Source organism: Saccopteryx bilineata, chromosome 1 (assembly GCF_036850765.1).
Source record: "Saccopteryx bilineata isolate mSacBil1 chromosome 1, mSacBil1_pri_phased_curated, whole genome shotgun sequence".
Taxonomy (NCBI): domain Eukaryota; kingdom Metazoa; phylum Chordata; class Mammalia; order Chiroptera; family Emballonuridae; genus Saccopteryx; species Saccopteryx bilineata.
Genome location: NC_089490.1, coordinates 405,447,945 through 405,473,154, shown reverse-complemented (window position 1 = coordinate 405,473,154; position 25,210 = coordinate 405,447,945). Strand labels below are relative to the sequence as shown.

Below are 25,210 nucleotides of genomic sequence, written 5' to 3'. Positions count from 1 at the left end.
TTACTTAAGATACAATTTTATTACAGAAAGAAATATTATAACAGCATGTGAAATACTGTCTTCCTGGTTAAAGAAAACTTATACGAGCATGTAAAAAGTCTATTTAAGATATAAATTTAAGTACATAAAGAAAAATATAAAAGCATGTATTAAGCACTACATTCATTGGCTAAAACAATATCTTTGGAATTGATTGTTAAACAGTGTAAGGCACTTGACAAATGTCTCCGTAACTGTTACTGTCACCCACACCTCCGCCCCCCAGATAGTGTAATGACCACTCAGAGCGCTTATAGGGCTCCGTGTCACTGACTTGCTCACACATTTCACCCAGTTCAGGCCACACTGTTCCAGGTCATGGGGACATCACAGTAACTTGGAGATCAAGGAGTTGGTGGGAACAGAAGACAACCATCAACCCCCCCTGCTCACACAGCCTAGAAGAGGGTCTGTGGAACGTGAGCCCACCACGTACAATAAGGGGGTCCATTCCCGAGCAGCTCGGGGACCTAGGATAACCCGAGGACCTGCCACAGGTCAGCCACACTGGCCACAAGGAGTCCCGGACGGGCCGTGTCCAGCAGAGAAGCTCTCTTGCTGCACGGACCTCCCACTGGAAGCTTCACACGGAATCCATTCAGACGAGAAAGGGGCTGAGCCCTGTCTGGGATTCATGAAGCTTCCAATGGGATCAGACCCAGGAAAGAAGATCACCCCTCCCCATTCAGGATGCTGCTTAAAGTCACACCCTGTGTCCAGAGTTTACTCTAATATGGGGTCTCTGCATGCCTACCTAAGATATTTTCAGCAACCAAGTGGTTTATAATATTGTGCAATTCCTCGTGGAGCTCCATTTTATGAAGGGCCGCCATGAGTGTGAACGGGAACGCGTCCTTTCCCAGCCTGTTCTTCCAGCGGACGAGCATCTTGTAACATTGTTCCGTCAGATTCCCTGGGTTCTCGTGTTCACAAATATCAATGTCATTTTCTCCGAGTCCGACAAGCCTCATGAACATCTTCCAGTCTTTCGCTGGAACCTTACGTACAAATTCATAACAGATCTTATTCTTGGCTGAGAAAACAGAAATCAGAAAGGAAGACTTGGTTAAAATTCCGGAAGGCTCACGGAGCGTCGCTGTAACCGTTCCCACCTTCCTCCAGGCCCGGCCACGCCGGCACACCATGACACCGGGGCCGACCTGGAAGAAGTGCAGGGGCTATGGGACCAGGTGACCGTGGTTAGCCCTGACCTGCCATGGCTCTCGACCTGCCTGTTCCTCATTCACTCTGCAGCCAGTGAGCCGGTATCCCGGAATGCCGAACAGGGCGGGATAAGGAGTCTGCTGGGGTCGGCCCCGCCCTTCCTCCCCACCTCACCAGAGCGGCCGTGAGGCATCAGGACAGAAGGCTGATGCCAGGGGTCCGAGTATAGGATCTGACACCTGGGGCTGAGTTCTGTGGCCTCGCTGGGCTGTGGACCATCTGATATCTAAGTCTATAAAGAGGGTGAATCCCCACTGCTGTCAGAGAGGATGAGATGAGAAATAGCACCAGGCTATTTACATAATTCCCCTTTCCAGAATTCAAACTTTAGACCTTGACATTCACACCAAACAAGAAAGAGTTACACCTCATCAGTCACTGTAACTGAAGAATTTGAATGACTTACCATCACAGGATATGTCCTTCAGAAAATACTGTTGTTTATATTCCTGCAGAGAAAAGACAATGAAATTGTACCAGGAGAAGACACCTGTGTGAACACTTGCAGGAAATTCACAGAAAACTAAAGTGTCATTGGGTCTGTGTGGCAGCAGTGGGTGGGGACAGGACGGCCTTTGTAACCACACTCCAGAAGTCACCAGCTGTCCCCCCAGGGGGAGCAGGGAGCTCACAGCCACCTGCCTCTGTGTCACACTCCCCCAGGACACGGCCTGGGCCTGGGGACAACACTGCATTGTCCCTCTGCCCCAGCTCTGGAGGGCAAGGGACCAGGGCCCGGATGCTCTGAGTGCCCCCTGACTCCTCCCAGACCCGGGCCCAGGGGAGACGCCTGGACCAGAACCTCCCTCACGGCCTCGGATGGAACCAGCCCTGCCGACACCTCAACCTTGGACATCCTGTCTCCCGAACTGGGACAGTGACCTTGTGGTGTTTACACTGCCTGGTCTGTGTGCTCTGCCGTGTGACCCCAGGAAACCCAGACAAGAACTGACGAGAGCGCAGAGGGAGCAGTTACCACAGCCCTGCACACAGTAGGTGCTCTATAAGCGCAGGCTGCACTGTTACGCAGACCCTCCCAGGGAGCTCACTCACCTGTTCCAGGTGCCTGAGGGAGGCTGCCGCCTCGGCCTGACCCTGCAGCCCCGGGGCCGGGGGAGCAGCAGTTTGCAGCTCCTGCTCTGGGGCTGCCTGGCTTTCTCTGGCCACCACCTCCTGCAGCTCAGTGTCCTCCCCACGCTCCTCTGAGGGTCCTGGGCGGGTCCCGGCCCCGGGTGCCAGTGCCGAGTCCCCCTCCTGCAGCAGCGGTGTTGTGGGCTCACCCAGGGGAGGTGGGCCCCTCTCAGGGTCCGTAGCCAGCAGTGTGCTGAACTGGATGCTATCGAGTGACTAAAAAACAAAGTCATGCTTTTGGTGACAGGATTCAGTAGCACAGTCTGATACAAGCCAGTTTGAGGGGACAGAAATGACAAGGTGTCTGGTAGACCAGCCAGGGCCGTGTACTTTCACTGAAGGGTGCTACATGGGGTCAGGGTCCAGCTCTGTTCCCAGTTCCCTGGGGGATCCCCAAACGAGTCTCTTATGGGCTGAATGGTGACCCCAAAAGAGATGTCCACATCCTATACCCTAGCCGGGACCTGAGAAGGGGCCTTATTTGGGATGGAGTCTGTGCAGATGAGGCCACATGGGATGACAGTGGCCCTAAGCCCAGTGACGAGGGAGTGTCCTCAGAGACAGCTACTCAGAGACACAGATACACTGGGGAGGAGGCCAGGTGAGGACGGAGGCAGAGACAGGAGTGACCTGTCCACAGCCAAGGAACAGCAGGACTGCTGGCAGCCAGCAGAAAAGGTGAGGGAGGGGCGGGAAGGACCCCCCAGGGCCTGGGAAGGAGCCAACCCCCTGACACCCGGATTACAGACTTCTGGCCTCCACATCGGGCAGACAGGGAGGCCCTGTGTTTTAAGCCCCATGTTTGGGGTCATTTGTTTCGACAGCCCTGGGGAACCTGGGCACAGCCCTGTGCCCCCAGTGCCTCAGTTTCCACTCCATGGTCTAGACCAGCAGAGATGAAGTCGTGTCCAGCACAACGTTTAGGATCTGCTGAGGGGGTGCGGACGGCTCCACAAACGCTGAGTCATGTACATGGGGGGGACCCCGGCTGCCTCCTGCCACCCTGGGGACTCTCTGCGGTCCTCAAGGTCTGACGACCCGACCGCAACACTCTCAGGAATACTCACACGGCTGCCTGGCTCACTCGACTTTTCTGAAAATCAAAAAGAAAAGGAAATGAAAATGCTGTCATGCGCCACATAACAACGTTTCAGTCAATGACAGGCCACATGCCTGACCGGGCGACAGAGCAGTGGATAGAGCGTTGGCCTTGTATGCTCAAGACCAGGTTTGAAACCCAAAGGTCACTGGCGTTAGCACGGCCACACCAGCTCAAGTGCGGGCCACTGTCTTGACCATTGGATCATAGACATGACCCCATGGTGGCTAGTTTTAGCCCAAAGGACGCTGGCTTGAGCAAGGGGACATTGGCTCGGCGAGAGTCCTCCCGGTCAAGGCACATGCGAGAAAACAATCAATGCACAAGTCGAGTTGCAATGAAGACTTGACACTTCTCATCTTTCTATTGTACCTTCCTGTCTGTCTGTCTGTCTGTCTCTCTGCCTCTCTATCTCTCCCTCTGTCTCTCTCTCTCTCTCTCAGTAAAATAAATAAATAAATAGGCCTTCCTAGCACTCTCTAGCAAAGAAAAACATTTAAGAACAATAAAAAACGAAAGGCCACACAGATAGCTGAGCACCCACCAGAATACAATGGAGCTGAAACCATCCTATCACCTGGTGACATGGTCCTGCCATGGGGCCACATGTCATTTCTCCCAAGGCTGGGGAGACTCAGGTGTGAACAAACCTACCTAGTTGCCAGCGGCACTGAAATGTAGCAGATACGATTACGTACAGTAGCCATGCCGAACAATACAGAGCAACTATGTTACTGCTTTATGGACGCACTAGACTCAGCTCATGAGATGAAGCTGCCCTGTGTGATTTAATCTGCTCTCTGCACAGTAACGTGCTTGCAGGTCTGAAGCCCAGGTGCGACGGGCTACACCACACAGCCTGGTACAGGCTCTACCCTCCAGGTGCCCGGGCCCTAAGTCATGTTTACACAAAGATGAAATCGCCTAGGGACACGCTGATCAGAGCATGTCCCGTCATCACGCAGCAGATGACTATGACTGATGTAACTGCACAAGGACTTCTACGGAGGAAATGCCTGCATTCAAAACAAAGGAAATGTACTTACTTTTCCAGAAAGTGGCCAAGCAGTGCAAAGCCTTCAGCCCTGCACACAAGGGGGAGTACCCAGTGAGTGAGCACGCTCAGTGCTCTCACCTCCCCGACCCCCTGTGGGGAGCTCCAGCCTCCTCCAGCTTCCTGGCCAGGAAACCCGGACACCCTGCCCCTGCCCGCTGCCCTGGGGTGCTGGTCTGAGCCCTGAGCCTGGTCCAGGCACATGGCACACGGCGCCCTGCCCAGAGCACCAGCTCAGGCACGAGGACCCCTGAGTGAGGAAGTGAGCGAAACTCTGTTTTAAATGAAGAACGCCCCGCCTAGCACCTCCTGGGGTTCCTGACCTGGTTGCTGACCTGTGTCCCCTGCGGGGCAGCTCGGACTCTACTCTACCTGGTCTACTACAGTAGCGGATGCCGATGCCGATGCCGATGAAGAGGCAGATGACAGAGATGATGGGCACCCCCACTTTTACAAAGGAGGAGGAGCTCTCAGCAGAACCACTGGCTGGGTTTCCTGGAAGGGGGCAGACAGAGAGAGCCGTAGTCAGGTAAGCATGTCACCCCCCAAGGGACACGTTAGAGAAGGAAACGCCTGCTTTCGGAGCTGGAACGGTTCTCCACGTCCAGGCCCCGAGTCTCTCTGGGTGGAGGCAGGACAGGCTCATCTGTCCGGCTCGCAGATGAGGACCCAAATGTGAAGGCAGTACCAAGTCAGTCCCACAAGAGTGGCCAAGATTGTGGTGTCCCATTAAAGGGCTCTAGTTTGAGTGGTCACTTCCTCCTGGGCCGGCAGGAGGCAAAGCCTGGCGGCCGGAGAGAGGGGGACGACAGCTGGTCCTGAGTAGAGCAGAGCCCGGCCACAGCGGCCCAGGGGACAGGCCAGAGCCCACCCCCAGGGGAGGTCTGTTGAGACCACTCTGGTGCCCTGTCCTCACGCTGGTGACATTACAGCACCAACAGGAGGCACAGACAGAAAAGCTACAGGCCAATCGGAGCGTGGACACGTGGCCACCCCACGAGAACAGAGGGACGTAGGACTCATCCACATGAAGCCACTGATGCTCCAATGGCTTCTCTTTAGAATCAGATCAGGCCCTAACGAATATATCTTATTTTGGCATTAAGATATTCTTTAAATGGATGATTTCAAATCATTTTATGGAAATCGACAAGCTAATTCAGAACTATAAATTGATACCCCAAAGTACAAGAGCAGCTCCGAGAATACTGTGGAAATATGGTGTCATGTCCAAGGACAGATAGAAAGTCCCAGATGGACGTACTCAGGTGCTTGGTTTACGACCAGGTGACACCGAGACTGGGGGAAGGGTCGATGTTCCCCACACGGTGCTCCGTCATCTGTGTGTGTGTGCACAAACCACATGGAGCCACAACACCTGCCTCATACCACGAACACACCAATGCCAGCGTCATTGTCAAATGAAATAAGAAAGATTCTGCGATCATATGAGCAACATCTTGGGATAAGGAAAGACTTCTCACAGGGGATCAGAGAGCAGCAAACATAGGAAAGTGGGGACAGACCAGACCACGTTACCAGGAGGAAGCTCGGTCTACCACAACCCCCCACAAACTGGTACAGAGGTACCCTGACTGGGAGGAGACATTTCTAGAATAAAGGGTCTGCATCCTGAGTTATAAATGAGAAACAATCCCAGATACAACCATGAAACCCACATAAAAATGGGCACGGGTCTTGCCCAGACTTAACCCAAGAGGCACAGGCTTTCGGGCCCCCTGCACCCCCGTCCCCGCCTGGGCCCTGGAGCGGCTTCCTACCTGGCTCTGGGTTTCTGTCCGTGGCACACACAGTATCCATGGTGGCATTGCATGTCTGGAGGGTGGCACCTTTACATCTGACCAGAAAGAGGGAGGAAATCTGAGTGTGATCTCCGGGCTCAGGCCCCGCCCAGGCCCCGGGACCTCCCCCCGCCCTGGGCTCTCGGTGCCTGGCATTCCCCAGCTATCTGGCCCAGTGTGCTCCAAAGAGAGCAGAACCTGGGAATGCTCGGTGGTTCCCGGGGAAGGGGTCCCGCTCCACCTGCTCCTAGAAAAAGCTGTGTGGCTGCGAGTGTGGACCTGCGGTCACCATATCTCTTCCAAGAGGGAAGACTGTCCACAGCTGGAGCCCACGGAGAAGGGCACAGGCGAGCGAGTAGAGAGAAGCCAGAGCCCTGAGCAGACCAGACCCGCAGGCAGCTCTGACTGCACACTCGTCAGGCACATGAGTGAGCCCGCCGGTCAGCCTGGCCGGCGTGTACTAAGGGGCCTCCAATGCACCCCACAGACTGCACTGTTCTGCAAGTGCTCTATCCACCTCTGGGTTATCTCCCCGGAAGATTCCCCCAAGCCCAGGCCCACCCAGCATCTCAGGATGAAACCTTATTTGGAAGCAGGGTCTTTGTAGACATGCTCTAGTCAGGTGAGCTCATACCGGAGTAAGGCAGGTCTTAACCAATGACCATGGCCCTTCAAGACAGCAGTCTGTATGCAGAGAGCAGTCTATATGCAGAGAGCAGTCTGTATGCAGAGAGCAGTCCATATGCAGAGAGCAGTCTATATGCAGAGCGTTCTAGATGCAGAGAGGAGACGGCACACGGAGAGGGTGGTGTGCAGACAGAGGCAGAGGTTGGAGCAATGCGTCTAGGAGCACAGGGGCACCAAGGAGCGCCGGCCCCACCCAAAGCTGAGAGCCGCAGAGGCCGGAAGGATCCTCCCCAGAGCCTTCGGAGGGAGCGTGGCCCTGCCACACCTGGACGGCGGACTCCCGGTCTGCAGAACTGCAGGAGAGTCATTCCTGTTGGTTTTGAAAGTGTCCAGTTGTGGTGCTTTGATACAGATGGACCCGGGACACGCACGCAGTGACAATGGTCATTCACGGGACACAGTTCTGCCCTTCTCCCAGCCCAGAGCTCCCATCCTCTGGAACTTTGTATGGCTTTCGTCCTCCCTCCCTCCCCACTTCTGCTGGAGAGACCTGTCTGTAAAGGCAGCTCTGCGCCCTCTGCCCCTCATGGAACCGTCACTGTCCATGTGCTGACTGACTCCAGCACTGCTGGGGCTTGAACCCGCAGTTCCACCTGCAGACTGCAGGGGGCACTGTTGTCTGTGGAATCAGGGGATCTAGGAGTCAGTGGATGAACTGAGTCAGCCCTGCCATTTGCTTGATTTAATCTACAGAATGGCTCCTCCTGGTGGCTGGTGCTACCATTTCACAGATGGGGAAACCCAGGGGGCAGCTGCATAAGTGACCCACAGAGGACAAGTGGTGGATGGGGGAGCTGGACCCAGGTTGTTGGATGGCCCCGTGCCCCAAGGCTGACACACCTGGTACAGCGATTGCAGTTCTCTGTGCAGTCCTCGGAGTCGCAGTAGGTCCCGGTCTTACACTGACACCGCCGGTCTCTGCGCGGGTCGCAGTCACTCACCATCTCCTGGTCGTCTAGAGGGAAGGCAGGGGGTCAGTCACCAGGGCTGGGACTCTGTCCCTGGCTATGCTGGCATGTCTGGCCCCTTAGTCACCGGAACTGACCTGCTCACTCCGTCCTTTCTAACGTTTAGGGGCGAGGTAACAATCAGACCGGATTTCCTGCAAATGTGGTGACTGTGGAGGAGCAAGAAGGACCGAGCCACACCTCAGAGACACCCCAGATTATTCCTGTCTGCGCATTTGATATGAGTCCCTGCCAGCAGCACACAGAGAACGGACCGCAGAGAACCCCTTGCACCCACACCCACTGGGACAGCTCTGCGGTCACACTGATGACACCCTTCCAGGCACAGGGGCGACCGCCGCAGCACGCCAGACCTCCTCCCACGCTGACGCTTTACAGACAGGCAGGGTTTCCAAACACCTCTGTCCAGCTGCCTCGTCCTCCCTTCTGACCCACTGGAAGAACCATGAGCTACATGTGACATGAAATAAACATGAGAGGGACCACAGCCCAGTCTGAGACCAAGACCGTCACCCACACGCCTGGGGTCCCGACCCCACACCCCGAATCAGCCCTCTGTGAATTCTACCACTAGCCCCACGTCAGTGTGGCCGAAGGGACCATGCTGGGCACACCGCCCACTCCTTTGGGACTCAGTCCTGTTACAGGGTCCAGTCTTACTGGAGGACACTGTGCAAACTCACACGGGATTTATACCCACTCCTCTGTCAGTGGACACTGGGTGGCTCCTCATGATGCCATTACATACTGTCCCCAGTGTCAGCGGACATGGGGAAGAGCCAGCCCAGTGGGAGACTGAGACAGGGACGGGTGGTGGGCAGTGGCGTAGGTACCCTTTGAACTCGTGATACCGAGCTGAGCCGTCTTCTTGTCTCTTCAAATCTTAGTATGTGGGTACCCGGTGCTAGCTTGTGTTCATGCTGTCAGTGTATCAAGTTTCATGAATATTCCTGTTTTTTCCTTTTCCTCCCTCCTTTCCTCCTTCCCTCCCTCCTTCCCTCCCTCCCTCCCTCCTTCCTTCCTTCCTTCCTTCCTTCCTTCCTTCCTTCCTTCCTTCCTTCCTTCTTTCCTTCCTTCCTTCCTTTTTGTGACAGAGTCAGAGAGAGGGACATATAGGGACAGACAGACAGGAAGAGAGAGAGATGAGAAGCATCAATTCTTTGTTGTGGCACCTTAGTTATTGATTGCTTTCTCATATATGCCTTGACCAGATAGGGGGGCACAGCACATTGAATGAGCCCTTGCTCAAGCCAGCAACCTTGGGCTCAAGCTGGTGACCTCAGAGTTTCGAATCTGGGTCCTCCACTGTACCACTGCCTGGTCAGGCTTCCCATTTTTTCAGAAATAAAATGTATACGGCCCTGGCCAGATAGCAGAGGTTGCAGGTTCAATCCCTGGTCACAGCACAGACAGGAACAGCTTGATGTTCCTGTCTCTCTCTCTCTCTCTCTCTCTTTCCCTCCCTTACACTTTTACTGAAACCAATCAAAACTATTTTAAAATTTTTTTTATTTATCACGTTAGAGAAGAGAGAAAGAGAGATAAAGAGAGAGACAGAAGGGGGGGGAGGAACAGGAAGCATCAACTCCTATATGTGCCTTGACCGGGCAAGCCCAGGGTTTTGAACCAGCAACCTCAGCATTCCAGGTTGATGCTTGATCCACTGCACCACTACAGTGTCAGGCTAATCAATAAAATTTTTTAAAAATAAAAATAAGCCCTGGCTGGTTGGCTCAGTGGCAGAGCATCAGCCCAGTCTATGGGTGTGCTGGGTTCAATTCTTGGTCAAGGCACACAAGAGAAGTGCCCATCTGCTTCTCTCTCTACTCCCTCCCTCACTTCTCTCTCTCCACCTCCTACAGCCATGGCTGGATTGGAGCGAGTTGGCCCCGGGCACTGAGGATGGCTCCAAGGCCTCTGCCTCAGGCACTAAGAAGTGCTCGGTTACTGAGCAACGGAGCAACGCCCCAGATGGGCAGAACATAGCCCCCTAGAGGGCTTTCCGGATGGATCCTGGTGGTGGTGCATGCTGGAGTCTGTCTCTCTGCCTTCCCTCCTCTCACTGAATAAAAAAATAAAACATAAAATTGTCGGAATGAGGTGCACACCCTGTGCTGAGATTTTCCTTCAGAATGCACTGATCCTGACATTCTCTCCCTGTAACTGACATCTTTGAAACGTTGTATCTTCTTTCTCATCCTCTTATCCTCAGAGTTTTGAGATTTTCTTAAATGTTGTTTGCTCACATAAACACCCAACACATCCTCTGTTAGATTAATTCTAAAGTTATCTTCTTTTTTGCTTTTGTAAAAAATAATCATATCTTTTCTCTACAGTTATATATTTTAAATTTTTATTTATTTATTTTATTTTTTACACACAGAGAGTCAGAGAGAGGGATAGACAGGAACGAAGAGAGATGAGAAGCATCAATCATTAGTTTTTCATTGCGCATTGCAACACCTTAGTTGTTCATTGATTGCTCTCTCATACGTGCCTTGACCGCGGGCCTTCAGCAGACCGAGTAACTCCTTGCTGGAGCCAGCGACCGTGGGTTCAAGCTGGTGGGCTTTTCCTCAAACCAGATGAGCCTGCGCTCAAGCTGGCAACCTCGGGGTCTCGAACCCGGGTCCTCTGCATCCCAGTCCGACGCTCTATCCACTGCACCACCACCTGGTCAGGCTACAGTTATATTTTTAAAACCACTTTGTTGCTGATATATGGAACCTGAGGCAAACGTCTGTGTGCTATTCTTGTAGACGGCAGCTCTGAAATCCTTCTAGCTACGTGGGTTCTTTAACTGCAGACACGTATTGTCCTGGTAAACATGCCCCTGTGATGGGGACCTGACAACCCCATCACCCTGCTCATCTGTAATGACTGCTCTTGGGGTGAGCTCTACAGCCTGGTAGAAGGGGTGTGTGCTTTAAAATCCAAAGAATGCCTGACCGGGTTGTGGTGCAGTGGATAGAGCATCAGACTGGGATGCAGAGGACCCAGGTTCGAGACCCGAGGTCACCAGCTTGAGCGTGGGCTCATCTGGTTTGAGCAAAAGCTCACCAGCTTGAACCCAAGATCGCTGGCTCTAGCAAGGGGTTACTCGGTCTGGTGAAGGCCCGCGGTCAAGGCACATTTGAGAAGGCAATCAATGAACAACTAAGGTGTTGCAATGCACAATGAAAAACTAATGATTGATGCTTCTCATCTCTCTGTTCCTGTCTGTCTGTCCCTGTCTATCCCTCTCTCTGACTCACGCTTTGTCTCTGTAAAAAATAAATAAATAAATAAACTCCAAAGGACCCCGCATGCCTGAGAACAGCGTACTTACCATGCCGGCACCGGGAACACCTTCGGCATTCGCTCTCCCTATTGTGGTAGGGCATGAAGGTGTCGGGTGGGCACGGACTGCACTGTGTGAGGTGCTCCATGTCACAGGGTTGGCTGACAAAGTAGCCTGTGGGAGGGGTGGGGACATACGTAAGATTGCGGCTTGAGAAACAGACTCACCTGGTCGCTGAGGCCTCTGCCCCAGGAGGTCCCTCAGCACCTGACGGCCAGTCCCCAGCACAGCGCCAACCCTCACCTCCTAGCTCCTCGGAATGTTCTGGACGGAAACCTGGCCCCAAGCATCCCAGGACCTGGGAACCTGAGTCAGCCCAGGTGTTCCCGATACCCTGCAGCTCGGGCAGGAGGGGTTCTCAGGGTGCACTGGGGCCCAGCTCAGGCAGGAGGGGTTCTCAGGGTGCACTGGAGCCCAGCTCGGGCAGGAGGGGTTCTCAGGGTGCACTGGGGCCCAGCTCGGGCAGGAGGGGTTCTCAGGGTGCACTGGAGCCCAGTTCAGGAAGGAGGGGTTCTCAGGGTGCACTGGGGCCCAGCTCGGGCAGGAGGGGTTCTCAGGGTGCACTGGGGCCCAGCTCGGGCAGGGGGGGTTCTCAGGGTGCACTGGGGCCCAGCTCGGGCAGGAGGGGTTCTCAGGGTGCACTGGGGCCCAGCTCGGGCAGGAGGGGTTCTCAGGGTGCACTGGGGCCCAGCTCGGGCAGGAGGGGTTCGCAGGGTGCACACTGGAGCCCAGCCGACCTCCTGTGCCTCTACCCACCTGGGGCCACTCAGCAACTTCCGGGACAGTTTCCTGTGGAGCCTGGAGACCTAGAAACAGGTGCTGGGCCCGCAGGAACCCGGAGGACTAGCTCCCGCCTTGTGCAAAGACTGTCCCTGAGGCTATAACAACGTGCCGTTTGCATGCATGTTGAGAGCTCAAAGGTTTCATGTTAGACAAACTGTGCCTTTTATTCATAGGTGTACATATGTGTGTGCAGTGTATTACAGGTGTGTGTGCACACGGGTGTGTGCCTGCATAGATACGCATACCTGTAGAAGTGTGTACTGTATGGACTGGTGGTGTGTGAGCAGCCGTGAGCAGTCTGGGTGTGGGGTTCAGTCCCTGAGCTGGGAGCCCCGTACGACTCAGATTCATGGCTAAAAGGAGGCGTGTGGCGGTGTGGGTGGGGCTCAGACAGCGGGGGTGCAGGTGTGTGGCTGTGTCTTTCTAAGAGGAGACCCTAGAAGGTAGGGGCACTGATAGTGTGTGCACAGCAGCCTGTGTGTGTAGAGGGGGTGCAGGGTGGGGGCCGTGGCCTGGACCACGTTCCACAGAAGGCCCAGGAGCCTGGTCCTGACCGACAATGAGGGGATGTGGTGGGAGGGAGGGCAGAGCAGGCCCTTGGAGCCTGGGGCCCCCGCTGCGTTACGGGATAATTCAGAGCATCTTCATGATTGTGAGTGAAACTTCGTGGATTAGCTGGGCGTGCAGGCAGCGGCAGCCACTCACTAGAGCTACCGACCACAGGTGTCCTTCACACTTCCCCTGAGAGGGGGGCGCTCCTGACAGGATGCTCAGGGGGAGTGTCCACCCTGGGCACGCACCCTACTTCTGTCCTCCAAGCCCTGTGAATGCACCTCACCAATGTCAGAGTAAGCACAGAGACCCCTCTGTTCACAACAGAGCCCTGCAGTGGGTGGGTGGGTAACTGCTCAGGTGAGGCCCGCCCACCTGGTCCTCCCCACCCAGGGCGGCCTGCAGCTCTGCACAAGGGGCTGAGCCCCCACTCCCAGGTCAGGTCTGCCCAGGGCCCAGGAAGACGTCCTGACACTCACCAGGGGGGCAGAGGTCACAGCAGCGGTTCCCCAGCTCATACTGGTTAGGTTCACATTGGTTCACGTTGGTTCCTATGATCACCTTCAATCACAAAGGGAGACTGGGTTAATCAAGAGAGGCCTCTGAGCCGGATGGACGTACATGTCCCCTGCATAGACACATGTCAGCCAAGGTGGACAGCCACCCACCAAGCACTGTGCCCATCACGGGAACACAGTCTTATATGCCTGTGTCCTTGCACTTGCTCTGTGGGGCAGGTGTAACGCGGGGCCATCTGTAGTTTCCTGAGGCACATGGTCGTGGATATTGCATCCCCTGCACCTTTAGAACCAGGGCCCGCCTGCTAGGCAGCCTCGGACCTGAGTCTTTGCTCCAGGACGCAGTTGGCTGTCTCAGCAGCTGCATGGGACCTCCCTTCCTGCCTGAGTCCCCTCGTGTCCCATTCTGAGAATGCCACTCCCGCCGTCCTTACGGGACAGTGCCCGTCACCTGTCTCCCCCTTCGTCTCCCACTTGCGTCACTCAGGGTGTCCTGTGTCCTTCCTTTGAGGCTTGGCTCTAAAAACACCCAACACTAAGTTTTTCTTCCTCATTCAGCCTGATAACCCACAGATGTGTCTAACCTATGTCTATGTACAGGTGTACGTCCTGGGTGGCTCCTGTATTTAGATTTCTGTCTACCCTCTTAATTGATGTTTTTAACACCCTACTTTCTTTTTCTTTTCTTCCTTCCTGATTCTGGCTTTTACTGTCCTTCTTTGCTGTCCCCAGATGCTTTTCTCCTCTTCACTGCAAATGAAAATAGAGTCTGCTGTCAGTTTACGCTGCATTTTTGTTTGGGGAAAATGAAGGAAACAATGGAGCAGAATGAGGTGGGTAGGGAGGTTCAAGAAGAAAATCCAGTTTGCAAACACCACGGGAGTAACAGAACCACAGGAATTAATGGTGAGGGATTCCGGCAAAGAGCACGTGAACTAAGTCATCACAGTCAACAAGCCAGTAAAGGGACACATCGATGTCATGAGCACTGTGTCTCTTGAGATGGTGCCTAGCTGAGACCTGACCATTGCTGGTGCAGTGGATAGAGCGTTGACCCGGGATGCTGAAGTCCCAGGTTTGAAACCCCAAGGTTGTTGGCTTGAATGTGGGATCACAGACAACATCCCATGGTCACTGGCTTGAAGCTCAAGGTCACTGGCTTGTGTTGAGCACCCCCCTTCGTTAAGGCACGTATGAGAAGCAATCAGTGACAAACTAAGGTGCCACAACTACGAGTTGATGCTTCTCATCTCTCTCTCTTCCTCTCTCTCTTGAAAAACAAAAACACACAAACACAAAAAAGCACATGCCTAACTGGGATTTATTTATTCACAAGAAACCATCAGGCAAACCCAAATTGGCAAGTATTCAATTAAATCATTGGCCGTGCTTTTCTTTTCCTTTTTTCTCTTTTTTAAGTGAGAGGAGAGGGATAGTGAGACAGACTCCTACATGTGCCTGGACCAGGATCCACCTGGCAACCCCGTCTGGGGCCGATGCTCGAATCAACTGAGCCATCCTCAGCGCCTGGGGCTGATGCTTGACACAATCATGCCACCGGCTGCTAGAGGGAGAGAGAGAGAAGCGGGAGAGAAGCAGATGGGTGTTTCTCCTGTGTGCCCTGACCAGGGATTGAACCTGGGTCTTCTGCACGCCAGGCCAATGCCCTATCCACTGAACCAACCAGCCATGGCTGGCTGTACATTTCAACAGTGTTATTATGGTCCCAGAAGGAAAGGCAGACTGAGGAAGGGCTCCAGTCTACTCAGGACACCATGGCAACAGCTGCCCAAATACGAAGGTGGCCTGCAGACCCAATCCCAGCAGGACCCTCACGTCACCTGATCCGATCACTGCACAGCCAGGGCCTGCGATGCTGTTACCTTTGTGGCATCTGAGCGGGAGCGACACAAGTCTGTGTGCTGGTTTATTTTATTGTTTTTTTTATGGAAGGTAATTTTTAAAAGTGGGTTCAAATTCAAGGCACTTGAAAGTGACTATTTCTAGGCCTGACTGGATAGTTCAGTTGGTTAGAGCATCGTCCTGACATGACAGGGTTGCAGGTTCGATCCCTGGTCAGGGCACATATAGGAACAGAAAGATGTTCCTCTCTCCGTCCCTCCCTCCCTCCCTTCCTCTCTCGCTAAATTCAATTAAAAAAATAAACGTGACCAGCGAATACAGCGGCATTTAGTACATTTGCATCATCGTGCAATCATTTGGATTATTTTGGTAATTTCTAGAGTTATTGCAGAATGAAACATTAAAATTAAAAGCGTTCTCAAAGAGGAAAAGAGGCTCAGACAAGAGGGCGTGTCTTTGCTTTCGGGCACCCGGCCAGGCCAAGAACAGGGAGGCTATCAATCCCGCCATCTCAGCCCACGCTGGTCCTGCCGGTCCCTCCGAGTCTGGAAGAACACTGAGGGCAGCTGTGTCCTGGCCTCCAGCACCCAGGGCCCCGCCCCAGCCCCACCTGGCTGCCCCTGAAGTCGCATTTCTGGTCCCTGCCCCTCCCCACACCGCCCATTCTCCCAGCTCCTGTCCTTCCTCAGCAGCTCCCACTCCAGCCCTCCCCCTCTGAGGGTGGCCTTTGAGGGCCGCTGCTCCCTTCAGCTGCGCTGTGGTCGGCACCCTGGCGCCCAAAAGGATGCGTCCTGCATTCCAACACCCCCTGACCTCCCAGGGCACGACATGGCAAAATGTAAGCCCTCTCCCCTCAAAATTCAGCAATGAAGATAAATGCTATGTGCTGGTCGGGTAGTTCAGTCGGCTGGAGCGCCGTCCCTATACCCCAAGGTTGCGGGTTTGATCCCCGGCCAGGGCACGTACAGGAAATAAACCACCGAACGCAGAAACGGGTTGATAACAAGTTGATGTTTCCCTCTCCCTTTCTCTCTCCTTCCCTCTCTCTCTAAAATCAATTAATAGATGAAAAAGAAAAGATAGATGCCATGTAATGCAAATAGTTTTAAAAGTAACAAATCGTCAAACTCTGGTTGCTTTTTTGTTTTTGGTGGGTTTTTTTGTTTTGTTTTGTTTTTGTATTTTTCTGAAGTTGGAAATGGGGAGGCAGTCAGACAGACTCCTGCACGCGCCCATCGGGGATCCACCCGCATGCCCACCAGGGGGCGATGCTCTGCCCATCTGGGGTGTTGCTCCATTGCAGTCAGAGGCATTCTAGCACCTGAGGCAGAGGCCACAGAGCCATCCTCAGTGCCTGGGCCAACTTTGCTCCAATGGAGCCTTGGCTGCGGAAGGGGAAGAGAGAGACAGAGAGGAAGGAGAGGGGGAGGGGTGGAGAAGCAGATGGGCGCTTCTCCTGTCTGTCCTGGCCAGGAATCAAACCCAGGACCCCTGCACGGCAGGCCGACGCTCTACCACTGAGCCAACCGGCCAGGGCCCCGGTTGCTTTTGTGAGTAAAGTTTTACTGGAACCAGCGCTGGGAGGCTCGGGCGTGAGGCTGGGAGCCGTTCAGGCCAAGTGCAGGGCTGCATTCCGAGTGAACACTGGCTAACGAGGAAAACCCCACTTTTTATTAAAAACAGTATCTTGCAGACCTAGTAGCTCAGCTGAGACCTTGTACCCGACACAGCCCGGGCAGGGTTCCATCCCTGGTCAGGGCACATAGATCCACCCCTGAATGCGCAGATAAGTGGAACAACAGATCCTCCTGTTCTTTCTCTCTACCTCAACCGCCTTCCCCTCTTTTTCAAATCAATAAATGAGAAAGACATCACCTCGCGTCCTAGGGCGGTGGGTTTCCAGGTTGTAGGTTTGAGCCCTCCCCCAGCGCTCCCGCCGCATACCAACGGCGCATGCGTCAACATCCGGTTTCATCACCCGCGGAACTTCTGGCAACCGAGAGACCGTCCAGTCCTGGGACAAAATCTCCACTCAACTTCCCTCAAAATAAAGGGGGCGACATCTCGGGCCCACGCGCACGCTGCGCCAGCGTGTCTCCCACCAGGGCGCCCGCCTTCGTGTTCCGGCTCCGCAGGATCGGGGCGGAGCCGGCCGGGGTGCGCCTGGGTTCGGGGGACCCCTTAGGTCCCTTAGCCTTCCCACCCGCGCCCGACTCCCTCGGCGGCCTTGAGACCCGCAGGAGTGGGGGTGGAGGGACTCCATCTAGTCCCGGAGGAGTGGGGGCGGGGGACCCCGTTCATTCCCAGAGGAGGGGGGACCCCGTCAAGTTTCGCGAAGTGGGGGCAGGGGACCCCGTTCATTCCCAGAGGAGGGGGGACCCTGTCCAGTCCCGGAGGAGTGGGGAGCGGGGGACTCCGTTCATTCCCAGAGGAGGGGGGACCCTGTCCAGTCCCGGAGGAGTGGGGAGCGGGGGACCCCGTTCATTCCCAGAGGAGGGGGGACCCTGTCCAGTCCCGGAGGAGTGGGGAGCGGGGGACCCCGTTCATTCCCAGAGGAGGGGGGACCCTGTCCAGTCCCGGAGGAGTGGGGAGCGGGGGACTCCGTTCAATCCCAGAGGAGGGGGGACCCCATCCAGTTTCGCGAAGTGGGGGCAGGGGACCCTATCCAGTCCCAGAGGAGTGGGGGCGGGGCACCCCGTTCATTCCCAGAGCGGGGAGGGGGGGCGACCAGTCCCGGAGGAGTGGGGAGCGGGGGACCCCGTTCATTCCCAGAGGAGGGGGGACTCCGTCAGTCCTGGAGGAGTGGGGGCGGGGGACCCCGTTCATTCCCAGAGGAGGGGGGACCCCGTCAGTCCCGCAGGAGTCGGGATGGGGAGGCCTCATCCGATCCAGAACCTACTCACTCACCTGGACGGGTAGCAGCAGAAGTAATCGCCACCAAGACATGGCGCCGACTGCGGAATGAATGGGGTGACGGCCTGGGTAGGTCAGCTGACTGATGTCCGCGGGCGGAGCCGCGGGGAACTGATTTGTAGGCTGTCCCGGTCCAAAGGTGGGCGGAGCCTCTGATCCGTTCGATTCCCGACAAAGGGACTTTCCTAGTCTGGGGGGGGAGAGAGGGGCAGGCAGGCCACCCGGAGGGACCCTGGGTCAGTTTGCCGGGGCGGCCCTGACAAAGCCCCACACCCCGCGGCTTAAACCACAGACGTGCAGGGAGGGCCTCACCGTCCCGGAGGCTGGAAGTCCCGCATCAAGGTGTCGCAGATGTTTCTCTGAGCGAGAGGGACTCTGCTTCAGCCTCTCCCCGCGCCTGGGGCTGCTGACAACCATGGCGGTCCTTGTACAAGCGTCACTGTGTCTCCCTCGCCTCCCTGTCTGTGCCCGAATCTCCCCATTGGGTAAGGACAGGAGTCGCCTCGGACAGAGCCCTCTAGTCCTCTATGGCCTCACCTTTCCCCTCAACGTCACGTTCATTCAGTCCCAGCAAGAATGTAGGAGCAGTCTAAAGAGACGCCTGCTGATGTCACTTGTAGGACAGAATTTTCTTTTCTTTTATTTTTTTTGAGAGAGGGTGACAGACAGACAGGAAGGGAGAGAAATCAGAAGCATCAACTCCTAGTTCAGACTCCTTAGTTGTTCACTGATTGCTTTCTCAGATGAGCCTGATTGAGAGGGGACTCCAGCCGAGCCAGTGACCCCTTGCTCAAGCCAGCGACCTTGGGTTTAAAGCCAGAGACCTTCGGGCTCAAGCCAGAGAGCATGGGATCATGTCTGTGATCCCACACTCAAACTGGTGACTTCCCAGGGTTCCAACCTGGGTCCTCAGCGTCCCACGTCCAGGCTCTATCCCCTGCACCACCACCTGGTCAGGCTCTTTTCAAATTTTTTTATTCATCTTTAGCATCATTCATGTCCATTCTTATTTCTCTGTCCGAATTTCTGAAAAATATTTCTTTCTTCTTTTCTTTCTTTTTCTTTTTTTATGCGCACACGAGAGGGGGGGGGGAGAGAGAGACAGAGAGAGAGAGAGACAGAGAGAGAGAGAGAGAGACAGAGAGAAGGAGCAAAGGAGCAGGAAGCATTGACTTTTCGTATGTGCCTTGACCAGGCAAGCCAAAGGTTTCGAACTGGCGACCTCAGAGTTCCAGGTTGAGGCTTTACCCACTGCGCCACCACAGGTCAGGAACCATTCACTTTTATTTTTTTAATGATTTAAAAAAAATTTTTTTTTTCTTGCCTGACCGAGCAGTGGTGCAGTGGATAGAGCGTCGGGCTGGAATGCAGAAGAACCAGGTTCGAGACCCCAAGGTTGCCAGTTTGAGCGCGGGCTCATCTGGTTTGAGCAACAGCTCACCAGCTTGGAACCAAACTCGCTGACTCGAGCAAGGGGTTACTCGGTCTGCTGAAGGCCCGCGGTCAAGGCACATATGAGAAAGCAATCAATGAACAACTAAGGTCTCGCAACAAAAAACTGATGATTGTTGCTTCTCATCTCTCTCCGTTCCTGTCTGTCTGTCCCTGTCTATCCCTCTCTCTGACTCTCTCTCTGTCCCTGAAAAAAAAACCCAAAAAACCAACAAACCAAAAAAACAACATTTTTTTCTTGCTTTTACACAGAGAAAGGGATAGTGGTGAAAGAAGTATCAACTCATAGTGGACACTCCATCCACTGAGCCAGCACAGGCCTGGCAGGCATCATTCACTTTTAAAAGTAATAATAAGCCTGACCAGGCGGTGGCACAGTGGATAGAGCGTATTGGACTGGGATGCGGAAGATCCAGGTTTGAGACCCCGAGGTCACCAGCTTGAGCACGGGCTCATCTGGTTTGAGCAAATTCTCACCAGCTTGAGTCCAAGGTCGGTGGCTCGAGCAAGGGTTTACTCCATCTGCTGAAGGCCTGCAGTCAAGGCACAGATGAAAAAGCAATCAGCTCTTGCATTTCAGCTGCCATGCCTTCCAGACTGAGGAAGACCCGGAAACTTCGGGGCCACGTGAGCCACGGCCACGGCCACCTCGGCAAACGCAGAAAGCACCCGGGAGGCCGAGGTAATGCTGGTGGCTTGCGTCATCACAGCATCAACTTCGACAAATATCACCCAGGTCACTTTGGGAAAGCTGGGATGAGTCATTACCACTTAAAGAGGAACCAGAGCTTCTGCCCAACTGTTAACCTTGATAAACTGTGGACGTTGGCCAGTGAGCAGATACGGGTAAATGCTGCCAAAAATAAGACTGGAGCTGCTCATTGATGTGGTGCGATCGGGCTACTACAGAGCCCTCGGGAAGGGAAGCTCCCAAAGCAGCCTGTCATTGTGAGAGCCAAATTCCTCAGCAGAAGAGCTGAGGAGATTAAGGGTGTTGGTGGGGCCTGTGTCCTAGCAGCTTGAAGCTACACAGAGGGAAGCCCATTAAATGCTAAGTGATTTTGAAAAAAAAGAAAAAAAAGAAAAAGCAATCAATGAACAACTAAGGTGTCACAACAAAAAACTGATAACTGATGCTTCTCATCTCTTTCCGTTCCTGTCTGTCTGTCCCTGTCTATCCCTCTCTCTGACTCACTCTCTGTCTCTGTTAAAAAAAAAAAAAAAAAAAAAGGGCAGCGGAATAATGGAGTTCACCTCATTTAAAGTGTGAAGCTTCTGCCTGGCCGGATAGCTTGGTGGGTTAGAGCGTCTTCACAATGTGCAGAGATTGCCGGTTCGATCCCCAGTCAGGGCACATGCAGGGACAGATTGAGGTTCCTGTCTCTCTGCCTATCTTTCTAAAACCGATAAATAAAATAAAAAACAAATAAAATATAAAGTTTTATTATTACTTTTATTTTATTTATTTATTTACTTATTTATTTATTTATTGTATTTTTTCTGAAGCTGGAAACGGGGAGAGACAGTCAGACAAACTCCCGCATGCGCCCAACCGGGATCCACCTGGCACGCCCACCAGGGGCGATGCTCTGCCCACCAGGGAGCGATGCTTAATTTATTTTATTTTATTTATTTTATTTTATTTTTTATTTTTTACAGAGAAAGAGAGAGTCAGAGAGAGGGCTAGACAGGGACAGACAGACCAGAACAGAGAGATGAGAAGCATCAATCATTAGTTTTTTGTTGCAGGTTGCAACACTTTAGTTGTTTTGTTTGTTTTACAGAGACAGAGAGAGAGAAAGGAACAGACAGACAGGAATGGAGAGATGAGAAGCAGTCAATCATCACTTTCTCATTGCACATTGTGACACCTTAGTTGTTCATTGATTGCTTTCTCATATGTGCCTTGACCGTGGGCCTTCAGCAGACCGAGTAACCCCTTGCTGGAGCCAGTGACCTTGGGTCCAAGCTGGTGAGCTTCGCTCAAACCAGATGAGCTCACACTCAAGCTGGCGACCTTGGGGTCTTGAACTTGGGTCTTCGCATCCCAGTCCGACGCTTTATCCACTGCGCCACCGCCTGGCCAGGCTACTCCGCTGTTCCTAATGCAGCCAGTGCAGGGGCTGTGTGGGGCCTTTGGTAAGCTGGCCCTGACCCCACGTAAGCCAGACGTCCACTGGGCAGCTCGCTCCCTACCTGCCATTATATAGGACCGGGCCGTCCACATGAATATCACATTATATACGGACCGGGCAGTCCACATGAATATCACATTATATACGGACCGGGCAGTCCACATGAATATCACATTATATACGGACCGGGCAGTCCACATGAATATCACATTATATACGGACCGGGCAGTCCACATGAATATCACATTATATACGGACCGGGCCGTCCACATGAATATCACATTATATACGGACCGGGCCGTCCACATGAATATCACATTATATACGGACCGGGCCGTCCACATGAATATCACATTATATACGGACCGGGCCGTCCACATGAATATCACATTATATACGGACCGGGCAGTCCACATGAATATCACATTATATACGGACCGGGCCGTCCACATGAATATCACATTATATACGGACCGGGCCGTCCACATGAATATCACATTATATACGGACCGGGCAGTCCACATGAATATCACATTATATACGGACCGGGCCGTCCACATGAATATCACATTATATAGGACCGGGCCGTCCACATGAATATCACATTATATAGTACCGGGCAGTCCACATGAATATCACATTATATACGGACCGGGCTGTCCACATGAATATCACATTATATACGGACCGGGCCGTCCACATGAATATCACACGCAAATGAAAATCATGAAGCTAAACATGGAAACGTAGGACAATGTATTTGATCTCGTCCCCCTTCCCCCTTTCCTCTGACTGCTGTCCATCTCTTCCTGTGTCCCTGCCTCTGTTTCTATCTTGTTCCTCAGTTTACTGTGTTTGTAAGACCTCACACATAGGGAGATCCTATGGTATTTGTCTTTCTCTACCTGGTTTGTCTCACTTAGCACAATAATCCTCAGGACTATCCGAAAGGTAAGATTTCCTTTTTCATAGCTGTGTAGTATTCCATTGTGTAAACGTACCAGTGCTGGGTATTTGGGGTTTTTGTTTGTTTGTTTGTTTGTGACAAAGACAGAGTCAGAGAGATGAGAAGCCTCAATTTTTTGTTGCGGCACCTTAGTTGTTCATTGATTGATTTTTATTTTTTTAATTTTTTAATTAATTTTAATGGGGTGACATTAATAAATCAGGTTACATATGTTCACAGAAAACATCTCCAGATCATTTTGACATTTAATTATGTTGCATTCCCATCACTCGAAGTAAATTGTCTACCGTCACCTTCTATCTGGTTTTCTTTGTGCCCCTCCCCTCCACCCTCTCCTCCCCCCCACCCACCGTAACCACCATACTCTTCTCCATGTCTCTTAGTCTCGTTTTCATGTCCCATCAATGTTTGGAATCAAGCAGTTCTTAGTTTTTCCTGATTTACTTATTTCACTCCGTATAATGTTATCAAGATCCATCCATGTTGATGTAAATGATCCAATGTCATTTCTTATGGCTGAGTAGTATTCCGTAGTATATATGTACCAAAGCTTCTTTATTCAGTCACATTGATTGCTTTCCCATATGTGCCTTGACCAGGGGACCACAGCAGACTGAGTGACCCCTTGCTGGAGCCAGTGACCTTGGCCTCAAGATGGTGAGCCCTGCTCAAACCAGGTGAGCCCGTGCTCAAGCCGGCGACTTCGAGGTTTCAAACCTGGGTCCTCTGCATCCCAGTTCACGCACTATCCGCTGCGCACTGCTAGGTCAGGCATGCTGGGTTTTTTTTTCTTTTTTTAAATTAAAGTTTTATTTATTGATTTTAAAGGAGAGAGAGAGAGAGAGAGAGAGAGAGAGAGACTTGGAAGGGGTGGGAACCATCAACTCATAGTAGCTCTCATATGTGTCTTGACTGGGCAAGCCCTGGGTTTCGAATACGTGACCTCAGCATTCCAGGTCAACACTTTATCCACCGCACCACCACTGGTCAGGCTGCACCACAGGTTTTTCTCGGATCGCCCACTGAGGGGCACTTGCGCTGTTTCCGGATCCTGACTATTGCACACAACGCTGCAGTGACCGTGGGGGTGCATGTCGTGTTTCTCATTAGGGTTTTGGAACCCACAACTCCTAAGGTGACAATGGATGGAGCTGCCCCAGGACTGCACACACCACGTGTTCCCTTCCGTCCCCGCTCCCTGTGAGGACAGACAGGGACTGTGGTTAACGGGAGAGGCCAGGAGATGCCTCCGTGCCACCTTCCGTGTTGTGCAGCAGGAGGAGTCCAGAGACGGGGTCCCCCAGGGAGTTCGGGGCGGAGTTCCAGTCTGGCCACTGCGGGGTTGCTTCAAGCACAGATCTTCTCAGGCATGGGTGTCTAAGTTAGCAGTGACCCAAATGGCCTGGGACACACTGCGGCCCAGTGGTCAGAGAGGGCCTCTCCAGGCTGGATCGGGCTCCTCGGGGGGAATGGCTGCTTCCGAGGAGACTGAGAGGAAGGGGTTGGGATGGACGGGGCGTGCATTCCAGGAAGAGGGGACTGGCCTGCACGTGGCCCCAGCAAAAAGCAAGGCACTGAGACTCAGCGTGACCACAGGACACGGGGCTTAAGGCACAGGCTGAGGCTGACACCTCCTCCAATGTCAACCCTGGGGGAGCTCCACCCTGGGTGTGACAGCAGGGCATGGCCAGCTGTGTGCTTTGATGTTCATTCCAACTGCCCAGTGCAGGCAGCGTGGATTCAGGCGAGCCCACAGGGGAGCAAGACTGATCAGTGGTCAGCAGGGGAGTGAACTGGCCCCGTGGGGTGAGCACAGCTGTGGAAGGACCACAGAAGGCCACTGATGCTGGTTCCAGTGGCGTCAGGTGGGAGGTGGGTGGAGATGGTGCCCAGGTTCCTGGACAAGAGGGTGGGTGGTGTGGCATTTACGTCATTGATGGACTAACTGGAGTTGAAGGTGCTTGGTGCTCGAGGGGAAGGAGTGGCCGAGTTGTGACTGTTGCCAAGGACTGGGGAAGTTGGGGTGAGTGAGGAGGGCGCAGGGTGGGGCCCCCATTTTGAGCTGAGCCCTGGAAGGACTGTGCTGTCTTTTCCTGAGACAGAGACCCTCGGGAAGGCCACAAACCAGGAAGAGGCTTCTCTGGCCTTTGATCTCTACTCCAGAGCCCCTGCACCCCCAGGGCACATCCCTGGTGTCTGTGACGTTCTCTGGGCAGGACACCACCTTCCAAGGACATCACACCCAAGAGTATGCACCCAACAGGAATGACACACAAAAAACACAACTGCTGAAAATACGTTTTTTATTATGCAAAGAATAATTTTTTTTTTTTTGTATCTTTCTGAAGCTGGAAACAGGGAGAGACAGTCAGACAGACTCCCGCATGCGCCCAACAGGGATCCACCCGGCACGCCCACCAGGGGCGAGGCTCTGCCCACCAGGGGGTGATGCTCTACCCCTCAGGGGCGTCGCTCTGCCGGGACCAGAGCCACTCTAGCACCTGGGGCAGAGGCCAAGGAGCCATCCCCAGTGCCCGGGCCATCTTTGCTCCAATGGAGCCTTGGCTGCGGGAGGGGAAGAGAGAGACAGAGAGGAAGGAGGGGCAGGGGGTGGAGAAGCAAATGGGCGCTTCTCCTATGTGCCCTGGCCGGGAATCGAACCTGGGTCCCCCGCATGCCAGGC

The 25,210-nt window shown here is 53.6% G+C and overlaps 1 protein-coding gene and 1 pseudogene across 2 annotated transcripts; one reads left to right on the top strand and one right to left on the bottom strand.

The window, feature by feature from the left end:
- Positions 1–18,067, bottom strand: LOC136319047 (tumor necrosis factor receptor superfamily member 10B-like). 2 transcript variants are annotated; one of them, XM_066252311.1, is made up of 11 exons: positions 17,968–18,066; positions 13,159–13,240; positions 11,333–11,458; positions 7,877–7,991; positions 6,329–6,405; positions 4,920–5,042; positions 4,540–4,578; positions 3,462–3,487; positions 2,317–2,610; positions 1,670–1,712; positions 1–1,072 (listed from the first exon to the last, which is right to left on the bottom strand). In XM_066252311.1, exons 1-11 carry the CDS (start codon positions 18,004–18,006, stop codon positions 768–770), a joined length of 1,269 nt encoding a protein of 422 aa, XP_066108408.1. In that variant the 5' UTR covers positions 18,007–18,066; the 3' UTR covers positions 1–767. The 2 variants fall into 2 exon arrangements, with proteins under 2 accessions (XP_066108408.1, XP_066108409.1); XM_066252312.1 differs by lacking the exon at positions 4,540–4,578 and having other exon boundaries at positions 17,968–18,067.
- A 1,763-nt stretch (positions 18,068–19,830) lies between these two features.
- LOC136320940 (large ribosomal subunit protein uL15-like) lies at positions 19,831–20,448 on the top strand (annotated as a pseudogene).
- The last annotated feature ends 4,762 nt before the right edge of the window (positions 20,449–25,210 follow it).

Excerpts from the sequence above, each read along its gene's own strand:
- LOC136319047 (XM_066252311.1), bottom strand. The coding sequence starts at position 18,006 with ATGTCTTGGTGGCGATTACTTCTGCTGCTACCCGTCCAG. Across the intron at positions 4,579-4,919 it reads CCGCTACTGTAGTAGACCAG|GGCTGAAGGCTTTGCACTGC; the intron begins GTAGAGTAGAGT and ends CCTTGTGTGCAG. Across the intron at positions 2,611-3,461 it reads CGAGTGAGCCAGGCAGCCGT|TCACTCGATAGCATCCAGTT; the intron begins GTGAGTATTCCT and ends TTTGTTTTTTAG.